At 41.9% G+C, this 16,879-nt stretch overlaps 1 protein-coding gene across 1 annotated transcript; it reads left to right on the top strand.

Annotated features, from left to right (window-relative positions):
- Positions 1-2,737: 2,737 nt before the first annotated feature.
- pck1 (phosphoenolpyruvate carboxykinase 1 (soluble)) lies at positions 2,738-7,598 on the top strand. Its single transcript, XM_034533896.1, has 10 exons — positions 2,738-2,960; positions 3,306-3,613; positions 4,089-4,273; positions 4,608-4,811; positions 4,981-5,168; positions 5,283-5,445; positions 5,542-5,766; positions 6,022-6,153; positions 6,280-6,375; positions 6,601-7,598. The coding sequence occupies exons 2-10, from the start codon at positions 3,390-3,392 to the stop codon at positions 7,056-7,058; spliced, it is 1,875 nt and encodes a 624-aa protein (XP_034389787.1). The 5' UTR covers positions 2,738-2,960; positions 3,306-3,389; the 3' UTR covers positions 7,059-7,598.
- Positions 7,599-16,879: the final 9,281 nt, after the last annotated feature.

The raw sequence follows: 16,879 nt of genomic DNA, 5'->3' as shown, positions 1-16,879 counted from the left end.
AAATGTAAAAGTCACATTGCACGTAGATCAATGACAAAAACAATGTTGCACATGAAATGTAAAAGTCACATTGCACGTAGATCAATGACAAAAACAATGTTGCACATGAAATGTAAAAGTCACATTGCACGTAGATCAATGACAAAAACAATGTTGCACATGAAATGTAAAAGTCACATTGCACGTAGATCAATGACAAAAACAATGTTGCCTATGAAATGTAAAAGTCACATTGCACATAGATCAATGACAAAAACAATGTATGAAATGTAAAAGTCACATTGCACGTAGATCAATGACAAAAACAATGTTGCCTATGAAATGTAAAAGTCACATTGCACATAGATCAATGACAAAAACAATGTATGAAATGTAAAAGTCACATTGCACGTAGATCAATGACAAAAACAATGTTGCCCATGAAATGTATGTTAAAGATCCTTTACGACCGCCAACTGTTGCGCAACCGAGCTAACACGGTTCACAAGAACACAGAGCTAGAGGCGTTATGTAACACCCCCCCCCCCCCCTCCCCCCCCCCCCCCCCCCCCCCACACCTTCTGGCGCAGCATTGAATTGAGTGCACGAGGTCGAGTCCAGGCTCACATCCGCCCGCTCAGCATTTCAAAGCATGACGACAGGGAAACAAGAAGAGAAACAGTCCCCCAGAAAAAAGTGATAATTAGATTAAGTAGATTAGACTAAGGAGATTAAGTTCGATGCGTCTGCTGCTGCGTCTAAAAGAGTTTTTCTATAATGTCGTGCGTACAACTACATACAAAACACCGCGAATGATGTAACCCCCGCACCTGAACGGTGGAGCGACCCCCTCCTCGGATGTGTTCGCATCTCGACTCGTTTATTTTGTGATGTTTAAGCCACGAAACAGCTTTTGGTTTCAAGCGGGACACGAACGGAGGTCACCGGGGTGAAAGTCCTGTGTTTGTTTGACCCTGCAGCTCCTAATTAGAGTCCGTCTCTATGAGCGTCCGTAATAATAATAATAATAATAATAATGATAATTCTTATTATACTTATAATATTCTTATTATACTTGTAATAATAATAATTATTATTATTATTTTGTTTATTATTATAATAGTTATAATATTATTATTATACTTATAATTATAATTATAATTTTCTTTATTATTATTATACTTATAATAATAATAATTATTATTATTATTTTCTTTATTATTATTACTATTATTGTCATTGTTATTATTATTACTTCTTACATATGAGGGAGTGAGACCATGCTGTCATGAAATAAAAAAATAATAAATAATAATAAGATTGTTATTATTAGTAATAATTGTATTATTATTATATTATTATAAAATATATATTACATATTTTATTCATAAGCTTTTTTAATACTTTGAAACTTATAAAATACCAGAATACTTTTACAGAATACACACTTTAATCATTGTACAAAATAAAATGGGGAAGTACAGTTTGAACAATCTGTTCTTCCTCTGCATCATTTGTTACTAATTTTCATAATTGTATCACAATTATTCTTCAGACAAAGAAATAAATGACTTTTAGCTGAGTTTCTAATACAAAAGAGGAGATATAATACAGCGCCTTTTAATCTGACACCGTCCGGGTCATCAGAAGTACTACGATAAATACAGCTGCAATTAATCCTGCTAATTATAAAACTAAATCTACTAATAACGTAATCGACTGCACCTCTCAGAGCTTCTACCTCAACAGGCTAAACGTGTTCATCGTCCTTTTAACTGCTACACACACACACACACACACACGCACACACACACTCATTCCCCCGGCTGACCTTTGACCTCACAGGTCGAGCCCCCGCCTGTCAGCCAATAGAAATGAGCCCGGCCACCGCGCTGCCCGTGTCACGCCCGAACCCGACGCCGTCGCACGCCGAGCGTACATGAATTTGTAATGTGGGTCAAAGGTCAACAGCAGCAAAGAGGAGGTTTCCACTCCGGGAGAGAGATGGAAATAATTAATATCGCACGGCGGTTTTGTCAGATTGAGCTGAAAGACGACAAACAATTTAAAGAAGTTTCTTTTTAAAGTAATGGAATCGACGAGGGACAATGAATGGGGTGTCAAAACGTTTTGCTGATACGGCGGAAAAAAACATGCTTATTTTTACTATATATATTATATATATAATATAATAATAATAACAAGGGAAGTTCTGAACGCATCACAAGTGTTGATTTTATATTTATATATATATGTATATATATATATATACATATATATATATATAACAAATATATATATTTATATTTATATATATATATATATATATATATATAACAAATATATATAAATATATATATTTATATTTTTATATATATATATATATATATATTTATTTATTTATTTATTTGGGATTTTTATTGCAGTTCTGGATTCATCCAGGTAGCGTGGGAAATTTACTTAACTTAAAAAAAAGAAAGAAACGGAAGCAAGCTTCTGAAAGTTAAAAAACAACAACAAACTATACAAACACACAAACACGTGATCGACCCCCGGCTTTTCCCTTTCAAGAGAGAGAGAGAGAGAGAGAGAGAGAGAGAGAGAGAGAGGACAACACTGTCTCTGGGACCTGAGCCCAGCTATCAGGCCTGAGCCGGGCCGGAGGGAACCGGTTACCTGAATACAACGTCTCGCTGCTGATTAGTGATTGGCTGGCGGCCTATGACGCAGTGTTCTTTTCTGTCCAGCAGGGAACAACAGGTTCATGCATACAGCAAAGAGGACGATCCTCCCCTTCCTCCCTCCTCCTCCTCCTCCTCCTCCTCCCACCTCTTGTGGGACATCCCAGGGTATAAAAAGAACAAACCCTCCTCGCAGCAGATACAACTGACCAAGAAGGAGAAGCAGTCCTCAAAAAACGCTCCTGAAAACAGCCGATGAGGCCAAGCTGAAGACTCCCTGCTCCAACAAAACCACTGAAGGTAACCTGAAGCTCTGTTCTCTTGTGTGTGACGTGAGGAAGAGGATGAGTGAAGAGGGATCTGTTGCATCAGTCCGAGTCCGTCTGCACTTCTTTGACATTTTATGTAGTGTTTTGTGTGCAGAATAGTATAAATATAACAGCTTTAAAACAGTACTAAAGGAAACCTTCTTTAATTTAAAAAGGGAAAAAAAGAAAATTCAGTGCTAAACTTTCTTCTCCTTGTTCTCTCTTTTTACCCCTCCTTCATCCTTCATCCTTCATCCTTCATCCTTCATCGCTTTCCTCCCCCCCCCCCCCCCCTCCCCTCGATACCTTTTTTTTTCTCCTCACCCTTATGATGCAGTTCTCGTGGCCACACTCTCCTCGACTCCCTCTCGTCTCTCTCCGGACTCCCTCTCTCCGAAATCTCCGCCACTCCTCCGGCGCCATGCCTCCCCAGCTCCCGTCCCAGAACCAGAAAGGCCCCCGGGTCCTGCAGGGCGACCTCGGCGCCCTCAGCCCGGCCGTCAAGGAGTTTGTGGACGCCAACGTGAGCCTCTGCCAGCCCGACTTCCTCCACATCTGCGACGGCTCCGACGAGGAGAACAAGGCCGTCCTGACCCAGCTGGAGGAGCAAGGGGTGATCAAGAAGCTCAACAAATACGAGAACTGGTAGGTTTTGCAAACAGTTTGAAATGTAGGTGAGATGAAAGAAGTGTTTACTCCCGACAGCCTGATTCCCTATCTGGCTTGTGGAACCCTGATTTGCGGATCAGCTGTGTGTTTGTTTGTTTGTTTGTTAAACCGAGACAGTGGTAAACCAATCGGCACGTTGCCCCGTCGTTGCATCAGTATGTCGTCAGCAGCTGTTGAAATTAACAACACACAAAGTACAAAAGGTACAAAAGGTCCACATTCTGACAAACCAGTAAGTCCAGCTCGTTTAGTCCCGTGACGTCAAACTAGCAGCAGACGCCAAACAGACGTTGCGTAAGATCGATATATTTTTTGGACGTTCATCCTTCGGCGGAACACGCGGAATGTGTCCCTCTGTTTTTCTAAAATGTTATTAAAATTTTCGCGTCCCCTCCCTCCTCTTCCTGTTTCCTCCCCCACCTTCCTCCCCTTCCTTCCCCACCTCCTGCAGCTGGTTGGCCCGGACCGACCCGATGGACGTGGCCCGCGTGGAGAGCAAGACCGTGATCGTGACCCGGGACCAGAGGGACACGGTGCCCACGCCGCTGGAGGGTGGAGTCAGCCAGCTGGGCCGCTGGATGTCGCCGGAAGAGTTCGACAAATCGATGGCTCAGCGGTTCCCCGGCTGCATGAAAGGTACCCGCGGGAGAACAATGCCGGCCTTCGATTTCAAACCAAACCTTTCTGGATCGAAAGTCGCAGCAGTCTCAGCAATAATCCGTTATTATGTGGCATTATTCTATACATCTTATGTAAGCATTGAGTCCCGAGACGCCGTTATTTAAGGTTATATATATGTATATTTATTTTAGAAACTAAGTGAGAAGTAGTAGTAGTTTTCTCATGGACTTTTATACAATTCCTGCAACCAGAGGAGTCGCCCCCTGCTGGCCAGTAGGGAGAATGCAGGTTAAAGGCTGCACCCTGGTAATCCCTCTTATATTAACACATTAAATGTTGCTCTCCTCAGGTCGCACCATGTATGTGATTCCCTTCAGCATGGGCCCGGTCGGTTCCCCCCTCTCTAAGATCGGAGTGGAGCTGACGGACTCTCCCTACGTGGTGGCCAGTATGAGGGTGATGACCCGGATGGGGAAGGCCGTGCTGTCCGCTCTGGGCACGGGCGAGTTCGTCCGCTGTCTGCACTCCGTCGGCTGTCCCCTGCCGCTTAAAAGTACGTCAAAAAACATCGTCCGTAACCGATATTGCCGCGTAATAAATGAAAGCTACAACTACTGTTACTAATCCTGTAATAACTGCTCTCACCACTAAAGCCTCATACCAAAAAAAAACCTTCCTCTGTCCTCCAAACGTTCCACTGATTCCAATAATTTGTCTCCCAGAGCCGTTGGTGAACAACTGGCCGTGTAACCCCGAGCAGACGTTAATCGCCCACATCCCGGATCGCAGGCAGATCGTCTCGTTCGGTAGCGGCTACGGAGGAAACTCCCTGCTGGGCAAGAAGTGCTTCGCTCTGCGCATCGCTTCGCGTATCGCCAAGGAGGAGGGCTGGCTGGCGGAGCACATGCTGGTGAGGAATGAAAGGATATCGCGCGTGCAACATATGTAACATATAACATATATGCGATGTAGAGGGACTCCCCACGAGGATCTGACCTCAAAGCGGATTGTCTCTCCCGCTCAGATCCTGGGCGTCACCAACCCCGCCGGGGAGAAGAAGTACATGGCGGCGGCGTTCCCCAGCGCCTGCGGGAAGACCAACCTGGCCATGCTCAGCCCCACGCTGCCCGGCTGGAAGGTCGAGTGTGTGGGAGACGACATCGCCTGGATGAAGTTTGACGACCAAGGTGAGGGAATGAAGACTTTGAGGGAAGTTAAGATTACAACAATAATACAAATAGTAACAAAAACTAACTTTAACACATCCTTTCCCCCCTGGCTAGGCAACCTGCGAGCAATCAACCCCGAGAATGGCTTTTTCGGAGTCGCGCCCGGCACCTCCGCCAAAACCAACCCCAACGCCATGGAGACCATTGTCAAGAACACCGTCTTCACCAATGTTGCAGAGACCAGCGACGGCGGCGTGTACTGGGAGGGCATGGACCAGTCCCTGCCCGAGGGGGTCACCATCACGTCCTGGAAGAACCAGCCCTGGAGCGCAGAGGATGGTAAGAGTTGGCTTCAACGCCTGATGAATGGAGGATCACGATTCACCAGTAGAAGTGCCATCCGTGTCAACCAAAAGTCTAAGACTAGGTTTTCAGTCTGCGTTTTTTAACCTAGTCGTCCCTCGAGAGAAGGGATTCTTTTTGTTTGTCAATCGATACAGAAATGGAGCACTTTTACCGAATTGTAACTGTTAATTTGTCAACTTTTCAACAAGATATTGTGAAATAAAGTGTCCTGTCTCTTTCTCTCTCCAGGTGAACCCTGCGCTCACCCTAACTCTCGTTTCTGCACTCCGGCTGGGCAGTGTCCCATCATCGACCCGCTTTGGGAATCCCCAGAGGGAGTCCCCATCGAGGCCATCATCTTCGGAGGGCGCCGGCCAGAAGGTGAGCAGGAACTTGAGAGGGGAGGATAGAGATGCAGTGGGGGTCCAACAAGAGGAAAGCAGAGAAGAGCATGTTGGGGAAAAACAATGGGATGATACGAATCAAACTCATGACTTCATTTTGCAGGCGTACCGTTGGTATACGAGGCGTTCAACTGGCAGCACGGAGTGTTTGTCGGAGCGGCCATGAGGTCAGAGGCCACCGCTGCTGCCGAATACAAAGGTCAGTGTCTTATCTTTCTAATGACGTTTTTACTCTGACCCACCATTCCATGGATTTCAAAGAGTTCGCTCACTCTGAGGATAAGAAGAGGACATTGATTATCCCTCAAACCACACTATGATCCTCACATGTGTATTAGTCGATCTATGCGGTGTGTACATGCAAAGATAAAAGAGGTACTGACCCATTCTCTCCCTTCTTTGTCCCCCTTTTTCTTTACTCCAGGCAAGATGATCATGCACGACCCCTTCGCCATGCGCCCCTTCTTCGGCTACAACTTCGGCCAGTACCTCTCCCACTGGCTGAGCATGGCCGACCGCCCCGGCGCCAAGCTCCCCAAGATCTTTCACGTCAACTGGTTTCGCAAGAGCCCCGCCGCCGGATTCCTCTGGCCCGGCTTCGGCGACAACATCCGCGTGCTGGACTGGATGTTCCGGCGGGTGAGCGGCGAGGCCATCGCCGTGCCCTCCGCCGTGGGCTACCTGCCCTGCCACGAATCCCTGAACCTCCAGGGCCTGAAGGAGGACGTGGACCTCAACGAGCTGTTCTCCCTGGATCGGGAGTTCTGGCAGAAGGAGGTGGAGGAGGTGAGGAAGTACTTCACCACGCAGGTGAATGACGATCTGCCCAAAGAGGTGGCCCAGGAGCTGGACTTCCTGCAGCAGAGAGTGAAGCGCATGTAAAATGGAAGGAGCTTATTGCTAAATCTAGAACATCTTGTCTGTTTTGGTGATTCCAAAACACAATCTTTTAAAAAAAATTCTACTTTTTTAATTGGCTGGAAATCCCCCCATTCTTGTCAGATTATTAATCTGAAAATGTTTCCGTGAGAAATTGTGCTCGGGATGTTTCCGAGGAATTGTGTGAACGTGTAGAATTCGTTAAAGAGTTAACAAACATTCGTCGCTTGTAGTAAAAATGAAAGAGGAAATGTTTATCCTGTGATAACACTGATACGACATGCTGTCGTATCAGTGTTAGGTTTTCAACTGCTCCAATGTATTATCCTACTGAACGTCTGAATTCTACTATTTAATAGTAACTTATTATGAACACATCACACTGTCACTGCTGTAGCTCCAGTGTTGTTTGAGCCCCCTGAACACGGGGGAAATGTTTCTGTTCCTGTCTTTATTTAGTTGTCTTAATTTATTTTTATACGCTGTCTGTATCTCTTGGTTCTTGTTTTGATGAGAGAGAACAATAAAAGGTATTTTCATGGATCCGGTCTTGTTGTTGTTGTTTTATTAGTGTGGAACCAGGCGGCAACCTCTGGTTCTGAAAAGTGAAGCCAATGCTGAAGTGCCTTAAACCTGCATTCTCTCTACTGACCAGCAGGGGGCGACTCCTTTGGTTGTATAGAAGTCTATCCTTTATGTGTTAAAGCTGCATTCTCTCTACTGTCCACCAGGGGGCGACTCCTCTGGTTGTATAGAAGTCTATGCTTCATGTGTTAAAGCTGCATTCTCTCTCCTGACCACCAGGGGGCGACTCCTCTGGTTGTATAGAAGTCTATGCTTCATGTGTTAAAGCTGCATTCTCTCTCCTGACCACCAGGGAGTTTGGTTGGTTGGCGTTCGAGGACGTGGGTTGAGCAGTGTGCGTCCTCGTTCTGATTCATTCACTTAAACGGAGATGAATCGTGACCATTAACTAATAAACCACTAATAAGATAATTAAATAACACAATTTGTGAAGGGGCAATTAAAAATAAAGACTTTGAGCAAGTGGAGCAAGAGGAAAGAATAAAACTACGGGATCCATTGAATGTCATATCACGCTTGAGGTAACACACACTGCCATGTGGTTAAGGAACGACTGGTTAGGTTTATGCAACACAACTACTCGGCTATGGTTAGAAAAAAAAACATCATCAATAATAAAGTAATGACATAACAACGTAACATAAGTACCAAGAATAAATGACAAATAAGAAGACTTTCATAACGTAACAACAATAACAGCGTTAATAACCATAAAATATACTTTTTTGGGGGGTTATTCAGATTCACAGGCGCAACTCACTTCATATTTTTTTGGGGGCGTTGCGTTTTATGCTGATGACACTGCTGTAACACCGTAATTAGATAATGCTAACTTTTGATGAATTTAGGAGAACCATCTACAGATTAAAATAGACAAAGTAGTAAAATAAACATGTGTGTTCCCTGCAGCTGTGATGTAAGACGTGGAGATAATGAAGTTAATCATCTTGTGTTCGTAGTATACCGCGTACTAATACTACTCCCATGTGCCGTATGGCTGATGTGTTATTTTATTATTATCGGAGGCTTGTGAATAACACAAACATCACAGAGAGCTGATCTCAATTTAAAGTCATTAGAAAATCTTCGCTTACCCAATTTTTTGAGCCATCAACACATTGTTTTCTGTCAGATTGTGGAAATAAAGTTTTATTCAAATGCAGACAAATTGCATTTAGTGAAGCTGCAGCTTGATTTAACTGCACAGTTGTGTCTTCATGCGCCGCAAAATACCTAAGGTCGTTTTAGCCTAAAATGTCTTTCACATAATAATAATAATAATAATAATAATAATAATAATAATAATAATAATATTAATGCATTTAATTTATATAGTGCTTTTCGTGGTACTCAAAGACACTTTACAAAGAAAATAATCTGCTATTGTAGAAAGTATATTTCCATCTGTTTCTAGAAATAAAACATGTTGTCCCGGCAAGGTTTTATTATTTTTATTGTTATTATTATTACTATTATTATTATCTTTACTATTTTTATTATTTTTTATTATTTTTATTATTTTTATTACTTTAAACTAATTTAAGAAAACTCCAAGAATTTATTTCATATTGGATAAAAAATGTGTTGTTTAATCATGTTTAAAAAAAAGATTTCTCCAATAGAAGTCCCAGTGATGCTGCAGGAATCATGGGAAGTGAAGTCCTTAGAATGAAAACTCCTCTGTAAATATAGCATAGACAGATATAATATATATATATATATATATTTATTGTTTTGGTGAGCGAGAGGACGTCCTGTGCCCTGCGTGTTGACCTCGTCTGTCTGAACGCTGCAACTCTGTGGACGTAACTTCAACAGAGAAGAACTCCGACAGCTGATTGTGTCGATAGAAATTATTCTTCTTTCTGCAATGATTTACTCTCCGTGTCCTCGTTTCTGAGCGGCCGAGGCCGAGGAAATAATTACCCCGCGAGCACGCAGGGCCACGCTTTTACCGCGTGTCTCAAACTGCACATTTCTTATCTCGTTTTTTTTTTTTAACAGGTTATTTGTTCCTCCATAAAGACGCTACAGTGCTACACCTTATCCCCTTTATCTTCCTTTGTATTTTCCCAAGTGATTTTGATTTAGTTTTTACGACTCTGTTTTGTTCCACGCGAGGGATATTTGTGATATTTTTCATAAAAATGTGACGTGCGTTAATAAAACAAGCAAGATTACAACAACAAAAAAAGAAACATAACAGCTCAGTGTGCACGTGTCTGAGAGGCGTGGGCACTTTAGGGAAATGTCATAACTTTGCTGTAATCGAGCCCTTTGTTTCTAGATTAAAGCTGCATATTGAAATTTAAGCTGCAGGGAGCATTAATTTGGTAATTTGTGTACATGGACACAAAACACCAATAGGAAGTCACGTATGAGCCGTAAAGTGTGTATGTATTCATAGACTGATGCCTCGATGACCTTATCTTGAGTGTGGATGGACCAGCTACTACGTTAGCATTTAGCTTAGCACGGATCGGCCCAAACCCCATTGAGAAAACAAGCTGTTTGTTTGACGTCCTGCAAACAAACGAAGCATGAAGTCAAGTAAACAGAACAGAATCTCAATTAAATGAAGCATAATCTCTTTATTTGGGTTCATACCGCTGATATTATCGAACCATTTCGGTTTCCTCCATATTTGGGAACACAATAAGTAAAAAGCAGCAGAAGCGGTTATTTCCCGCCGTGGTCGATGTTGTTGTTGTTGTTGTTTACTTAGACGCGAGTCTCCGTGCTCTGTGATGCGAGCGATGCAACCGTAGCTGGTTATGAACAGGACGCCATCTTTGAACAAAGGATTGGCCTTCTCGCTCTGCAGGTCGTCCAACTTGTTCCTGGTTGTTTGTGTGTTCAGTCAATGCACAGAGGTCAAAACAACAACAACAACAACAACAACAACCACAACAACAACCACATTGTCTCACTTGTCTGACGTCTGTGCCGATGCCGGCTCCGGATTGTTCATCGGTTGTATTGATAAAGTGCCAATACGCTGATATCGGCTTATAGGTGTCACTTAAACAGTAAATAACTGAATAGATAACAAACGTTTTATTGTCTCCATTTACAGAAGAAAAGAAAGAGTTTAGTTTTTCCCATCTTATCTTTTCTCTTGTTTTTCTCTCATCCATCTACCTTTTCCTTTCTTCCTTCCTTGCCCCCCCGCTCCCTTCTACCCCCCCCCCCCCCCCCCCACAATCCCTTGCTTCCTTAATTGTTAATGAAGCCCGGCTCTGAACGACCTTTGGCTCCATCTCACTGTTCAGCCGTTCCACCGACATTCTTCCTTCACCTCAATCTTCATTTGAACTTTATTAGATCTTAAATCTTTGTAAGCTAGGTTTACGCCTTCACTAAGAACCAATGTGCTTGAAGAGCAACAGAAGGTTTGTGTACAGTCTTCTACTCAACTGGAAATGTCTCTTAGTGGAGTTTAAAAGTCCCTTTTGCCCTGAAATGCATCACATGGAAAAAAAAGAGTGAGCCAAAGAGATTACGAGCATGAAGAGAAGTTGTGCAACGGACGGGCAGTAGCATCAAGGTTGAGGGCTTATCAGCCTTGTGTGTGTGTGTGTGTGTGTTCTTGCATCGTGGACTACGCAACTGCGAGAGGTGGCACCCAGTGACATCACGAAGGGTTCCAGTCGCACGCTCACCCGTCATTTAACGTCAGCGGTGGTGCTGACCGGAGCCGGCCTGTGATTGGTCGGGAGCCCCGGGTGACGGACAGAGGAACGTCCTCCGTGTCTGACATCAGTCCTCACGTCACGTGTCGTCCCTCCACATTCTAACGTCTATTAGTGCCTTCAAAAAAAATGTCATGCACGCTAATTGACGATAATAAGTGTCTCGGTTTACGGTTCACTATGTCGAGCAAACTATTGGATGTTTAGTAATCGTGGCACCGTGATATAAATCACAGACTTTTCCAGCGATCAAAACAATCCGTCCACATTAAAAACCCTTTAAAGAAACACCTGAACATCTGTTTAGGTTTTTGGGGTTATAATCAAGTGCACCGACCGAGTTCAAGGAGACACCTGACAAACAACCTCCCTCCATGCCTGCTACTGAATATTCATAATTGCTGTGATATTCATGTAATGTGTTTATGTAACTCTGTAACGCTGTTCATCTGGTCACATGACATCTATTCATCCGTCCATCCGGGGAGAGGGATCCTCCTCTGTTGCTCTCCTGAAGGTTTCTTCCCTTTTTTCCCTGTCAAAGGTTATTTTTGGGGAGTTTTTCCTGATCCGATGTGAGGTCAAAGGTCAGGGATGTCGTATGTGTACAGATTGTAAAGCCCTCTGAGGATAATTTGTAATTTGTGATATCGGGCTATACAAAATAAACTGAATTGAATTGAATTAACTGTGGGGCAAGCTAGAAAGATAGTGGAGAGAGAGAGACAGGTAGATAGAAGAGAGAGAGACAGGTAGATAGAAGAGACAGAGACAGGTAGATAGAAGAGACAGAGACAGGTAGATAGAAGAGAGAGAGACAGGTAGATAGAAGAGAGAGAGACAGGTAGATAGAAGAGACAGAAAGAGAGAACCAGTCAGATCGAAAATAGAGAGAGAGATAGGTAGATAGTAGAAAGACAGATAGAGAGATATACAGGTAGATAGAAGAGAGAGATAGGTAGATAGTAGAAAGACAGATAGAGAGATATACAGGTAGATAGAAGAGAGAGATAGGTAGATAGTAGAAAGACAGATAGAGAGATATACAGGTAGATAGAAGAGAGAGATAGGTAGATAGTAGAAAGACAGAGAGAGAGATATACAGGTAGATAGTTGAGACAGAAAGAGAAAGAAAGAAACAGTCAGATCTATAATAGAGAGACAGACAGATAGTAGAAATAAGAGAGAAAGACAGGTAGTTAACGAATCTAATCAATCGCCCTGGATGGGAATCAATCGCCCTGGATGGGGATCAATCGCCCTGGATGGGAATCAATCGCCCTGGATGGGAATCAATCGTCCTGGATGGGAATCAATCGTCCTGTGATCAGAAGCCAGCTGACGCACGCTGACCCGCCGGTCACACCTGCAGCTCACCTGCTGAGAGCAGAGTTTAAGTCAAGTCCTCTGAGGTCCTTTTCAATGTCAAAGTGCAGGTGAAGTATCTGAGGCCAAGTCACAAGTCCTTAAAGAGAAGTTCAAGTTATTCTGAATCATGTTATTCGGCCTTCAGGAAACACAGACGTCATAATTACAGCTGCGATCTGGCTTCATCGCGTCGGACCGGTTTGTTCGGTGCAACTATTTGATTATCGTCCCCCATGAAGCAGAACGATGATGTCATAACGTCAAAATGTCATAACGTCAAAATGTGCAGAAAACAGCTGAAATTCAAGATTTTACAAGTACGTCCTATGCAAACAGTTTTATGTCATATTATTTATAATATATTTAACTTGTACATCTTACTTGTAACTGTAAATGTAAATGTACTTTGGTGCAGTAAAATAAATATAGAACCTAACTGGACATTTTAATGGTGATATCATGAAAAACCAACGAATTATGGGTAAAAAAAGAGACATCAAACAGGAAGTAGGAAAAAACACAGTTGTGAATTCAAAAAAATAGAATGATGGATGGATTTTATTCACCTTAAAAACAAATGTAAGTGAAGTGCGCCACCTGCTGGATGCTGGCTGAATACAGGTTGATCCTCAAGTATTCATGTACTCTAGTAAAAGTACTAATACCACACTGTTAACATACTCTGTTCCAAGTACAATAATGTACTCAAGGTGTTACTTAAGTTATTTATTCAGGACATAAAAGTACTCGATGCATAAAACAATGTCCCTTAAGACTGTATACTAGTATATATTATTACTACATTATATTAAACATGCATTGTTGTTGCAGATTCAGCCTTAAACTCTTATTTGCTGTCTCAACTCTTCTGGCTGAAGGGTGATTGAATATTATATATTTAATAATAATAATAATAATAATAACATATCAAAAGAACACGTTTCTGCTCGCTTCTTCTGGTTTTAGCTCTCCGGCTAAAACCAGAAGATAACTTTTTATTAAAATTATTGTTATAGCTTTTTATAGTTCAAGTCTGATGAGCAAATGTACGACTGCGTATTAAGAGAATTATTTGAGATTAAAAGGCAGAATTTAAATAGAAGAAATTGGATATTCTCTGAGATTCAATTTGCAACCAATTTGCGCAATTATGAAGTCATAAATGTACAAGAAAAAAACTTCCTTGAGACTAAAGTTTATCTTCTAGGAATATTATCCTTCCCCAGATCTGTAATTATAATTTATTTGACTTACAATGACCCTAAAACGCCGTCGTAATAAATGTGAGTTTTCTTTAATAACAAACAAAGTATTATTATTATTATTAAAAAATTAATACTTCTAATCACAGCTGGAAGAAGAAGAAAATGTGTTGAATTCAAGTTTCAAAAGTTAAACAATAAAACAAAAGGAAGTAAATGTAAAAATAAATAACCAGAGGAGACGTCGCCATATTTATAAAACTTTTTTATTCATTTTGTATTTATTATTTTAAATCGTATAGGCTAACCGAAATGTGTCCGTTTTGTACCGCGTTGCCGCGACGACAACGACAAACCGATCCAAAGTCTTCGGCTCGTAAAACAAAACGGGAGGAAAAATAACATTGCGACACGTAGACCATCCATTATAAATTAAAAACAAAGGTTTTTCTTTTTTTAATACACAAACAAGCAAATCGTTATTCATCATGGAGGATAAGTAGGCCTCTATATAAGTATGTGAGCCATGCGGTGAACAGAGAGAAGACCCTGAAACCCTGAAACATCTTCGGCTTCGTCTTCGTCGTCGAAGACGCCTCTGAAGACGAACTCGGGGGGGAAAAAAACCCACGTTTTATTACAAAGTCCCACATATATATTTCAGATGCGTGTGCAGGATAAAACTCAACAACAGGTGGAAGACTTCTACAACAGTCACCAGGAGGCTTGTTTTTTTTTTTTAAATATGCACACATACGTACTGCAACCAAGAGAGAGAAAGTCTGTCTGTCGGCCTTTTTTTATAATATTTATTTAAATGTCGTACATTGTTTTTCTTTAACATTGTCAGAGGAAAGGCGCCGACGAGGCCGAATGAGTACAAGTACGCGTTATTACTTCAGATACTTGTCTACGGGTCAACGGCAGAGTTACTGCGATAAGAAGAACAAAAATGGCATCGATTAAAAGCAAAAAAAAAAAAAAGGTTTTTAAAAATAAGAAAAGTTCAAGTCAGGCGCGACTCCAAAAAGAGTCTCGTTTCGGTGGATTTCTTCTTTGGAAATGATAAACGTGGACGGAATATCTGTTGTGTGTTTCTGTTTGTGTGTATTTGGAGGTCAGAGGGCTTCGTTTTCCTTTGTTTTTGTGTTTTTCAAGGCGGCCATCTTGTTCTGCCGTCTCTCATGAATGAAACTGGCTTTGATCACGCGATGCGTTCGAGCCCCTGGAGCAAAAGTGCGTAACTTTTAGCATCTTTTTTTAAATTTGTCATCATCATGTATGGAAGTCCATATTTGCCAGGAGAAGAAAAAAAAAAGTTACAAAATATGACTAGGCAAGATAATAAATAAACAACAGAAGTTTTTTATGAACAAGAACAACAATTCAAGAGTAAACCTTTTTTTAAATGTATATAACATATATTATGTATACATAATATAACATACATATAACATACATTAGTTATATACATACAAAAAAAGGTTTACTCTTGAATTGTTCTTATTTTTTAACAAGTTGTTGGTATTTATTTAATTTAAATAATGTAAATTTACATCTATGTATTGATTTGATTGAGTCATAAATTCGATCGAGAGAATCTTCCTTTTTAATCTTTTTTATTTTGTTCATTTCCCCTTTTCGCGGCGCCACTGGGCTTCCATACTCACGACCGCGTAATGAGAAGTATATTTTATTTGATGGGTTCCTCGGTCTTCAAGTGTCAAAAGGTCTAAAACGTGTCTCCGCCGAGCCCGGACCCCAGAAGGCACACATGTCGACGCTGGGCCGGGACCCGGAGCGCCACGACGACCGCGACGACCACGACGACCACGTCGACCACGTCGTCCGCGACGTCCACGACGACCACGACGACCACGACGACCACGACGACCACGTCGACCACGACGACCACCACGTTGTCCACTTGTAACTTAGATTTAATTAAATTTTTTTAATTCGTCGCTTTCATAATTCTGACAAAACATTTTTGCTCTTTGAACTTATAAACGGCACTTAGCTCTCAAAGTTGGTTTTACAAAAAAAAAAAAAAAAAAATGTGATTGATGGATTGAAGTAAAATTACATTTTGTTTTCAAGTGAATAAACAACAACAACACATTAAAAATAAAATAAAACATACATTTAGCACACTAAGTTAAAATAGGACTAATATTATCAAAAAGGCAAATAGTAGGTGTATTGCAACGCTCTCTGCGGCATCACTATCAAAAACATCAATCTTCATCATCATCATCATCATCATCCAATCATCTTCATCTGAGACAGTAAGGAGGCGTGGCCCGGGATGATTGACAGCCCGAACTAGCCACACTCACGTTTTGCCCGTCTCAGCGCAGGCAGGCACACTTGTATACGACATAGCAACAATAACAACAACAACAACAACAACAACAACAGCGGAGGGCCCGGTCTGAGAGGAGCTCTGTCATTGGACAAGCAGGCATCTCTAGGGAACAGGAAGAGCTCGTCCAGACAGGAAGAAGAGGAAGGGGGGGGGGGGGGGGTGAGCCAGGTATGTGTGTGTTAGATAAATGTTCTCACTATCTTGTGTGGTCCACAATAAGAACACACATGTACGTGGATGTATGAAAGTGCACCTGTGTGTGTGTGTGTGTGTGGAAGGTCTGGTTCTTAGGTTAGTTTGTTTAGTCTGCTCTGCGTGTGTGTGTGTTTAGCTTCTGTCTAGACGGCTGGAGTCTTTCCCAGGGCAAGTCAGTGTACACACACACACACACACACACACACATACACATACACACGCACACACACACACACTCTTTGCTCTGGGAGAAAGACATAGTCCGCTGACTTCACAAAAAGGGAAATGTGTGCCCAGTTCAACCAGTTGCAGATTATTTCTGACATTTTAGGAGACAGAAACCTGATTGGCTTCATAAAGTGAACGGAGCGGCTCTTAAAGGGACAGTTCACCCCAAAATATACGTGAAAGAAA

The sequence above is a fragment of the Cyclopterus lumpus genome, chromosome 5 (assembly GCF_009769545.1).
Source record: "Cyclopterus lumpus isolate fCycLum1 chromosome 5, fCycLum1.pri, whole genome shotgun sequence".
In the NCBI taxonomy this organism is placed as follows: Eukaryota; Metazoa; Chordata; class Actinopteri; order Perciformes; family Cyclopteridae; genus Cyclopterus; species Cyclopterus lumpus.
This window is presented reverse-complemented; position numbering and strand designations above follow the sequence as displayed.

What these genes read in the sequence shown, in the direction of transcription:
- pck1 (XM_034533896.1), top strand. Translation starts at nt 3,390, where the DNA reads ATGCCTCCCCAGCTCCCGTCCCAGAACCAGAAAGGCCCCCGGGTCCTG. An exon ending in CTGTCCCCTGCCGCTTAAAA is followed by an intron (nt 4,812 to 4,980) that starts GTACGTCAAAAA and finishes TTTGTCTCCCAG; the next exon opens with AGCCGTTGGTGAACAACTGG. An exon ending in CGGAGGGCGCCGGCCAGAAG is followed by an intron (nt 6,154 to 6,279) that starts GTGAGCAGGAAC and finishes TTCATTTTGCAG; the next exon opens with GCGTACCGTTGGTATACGAG.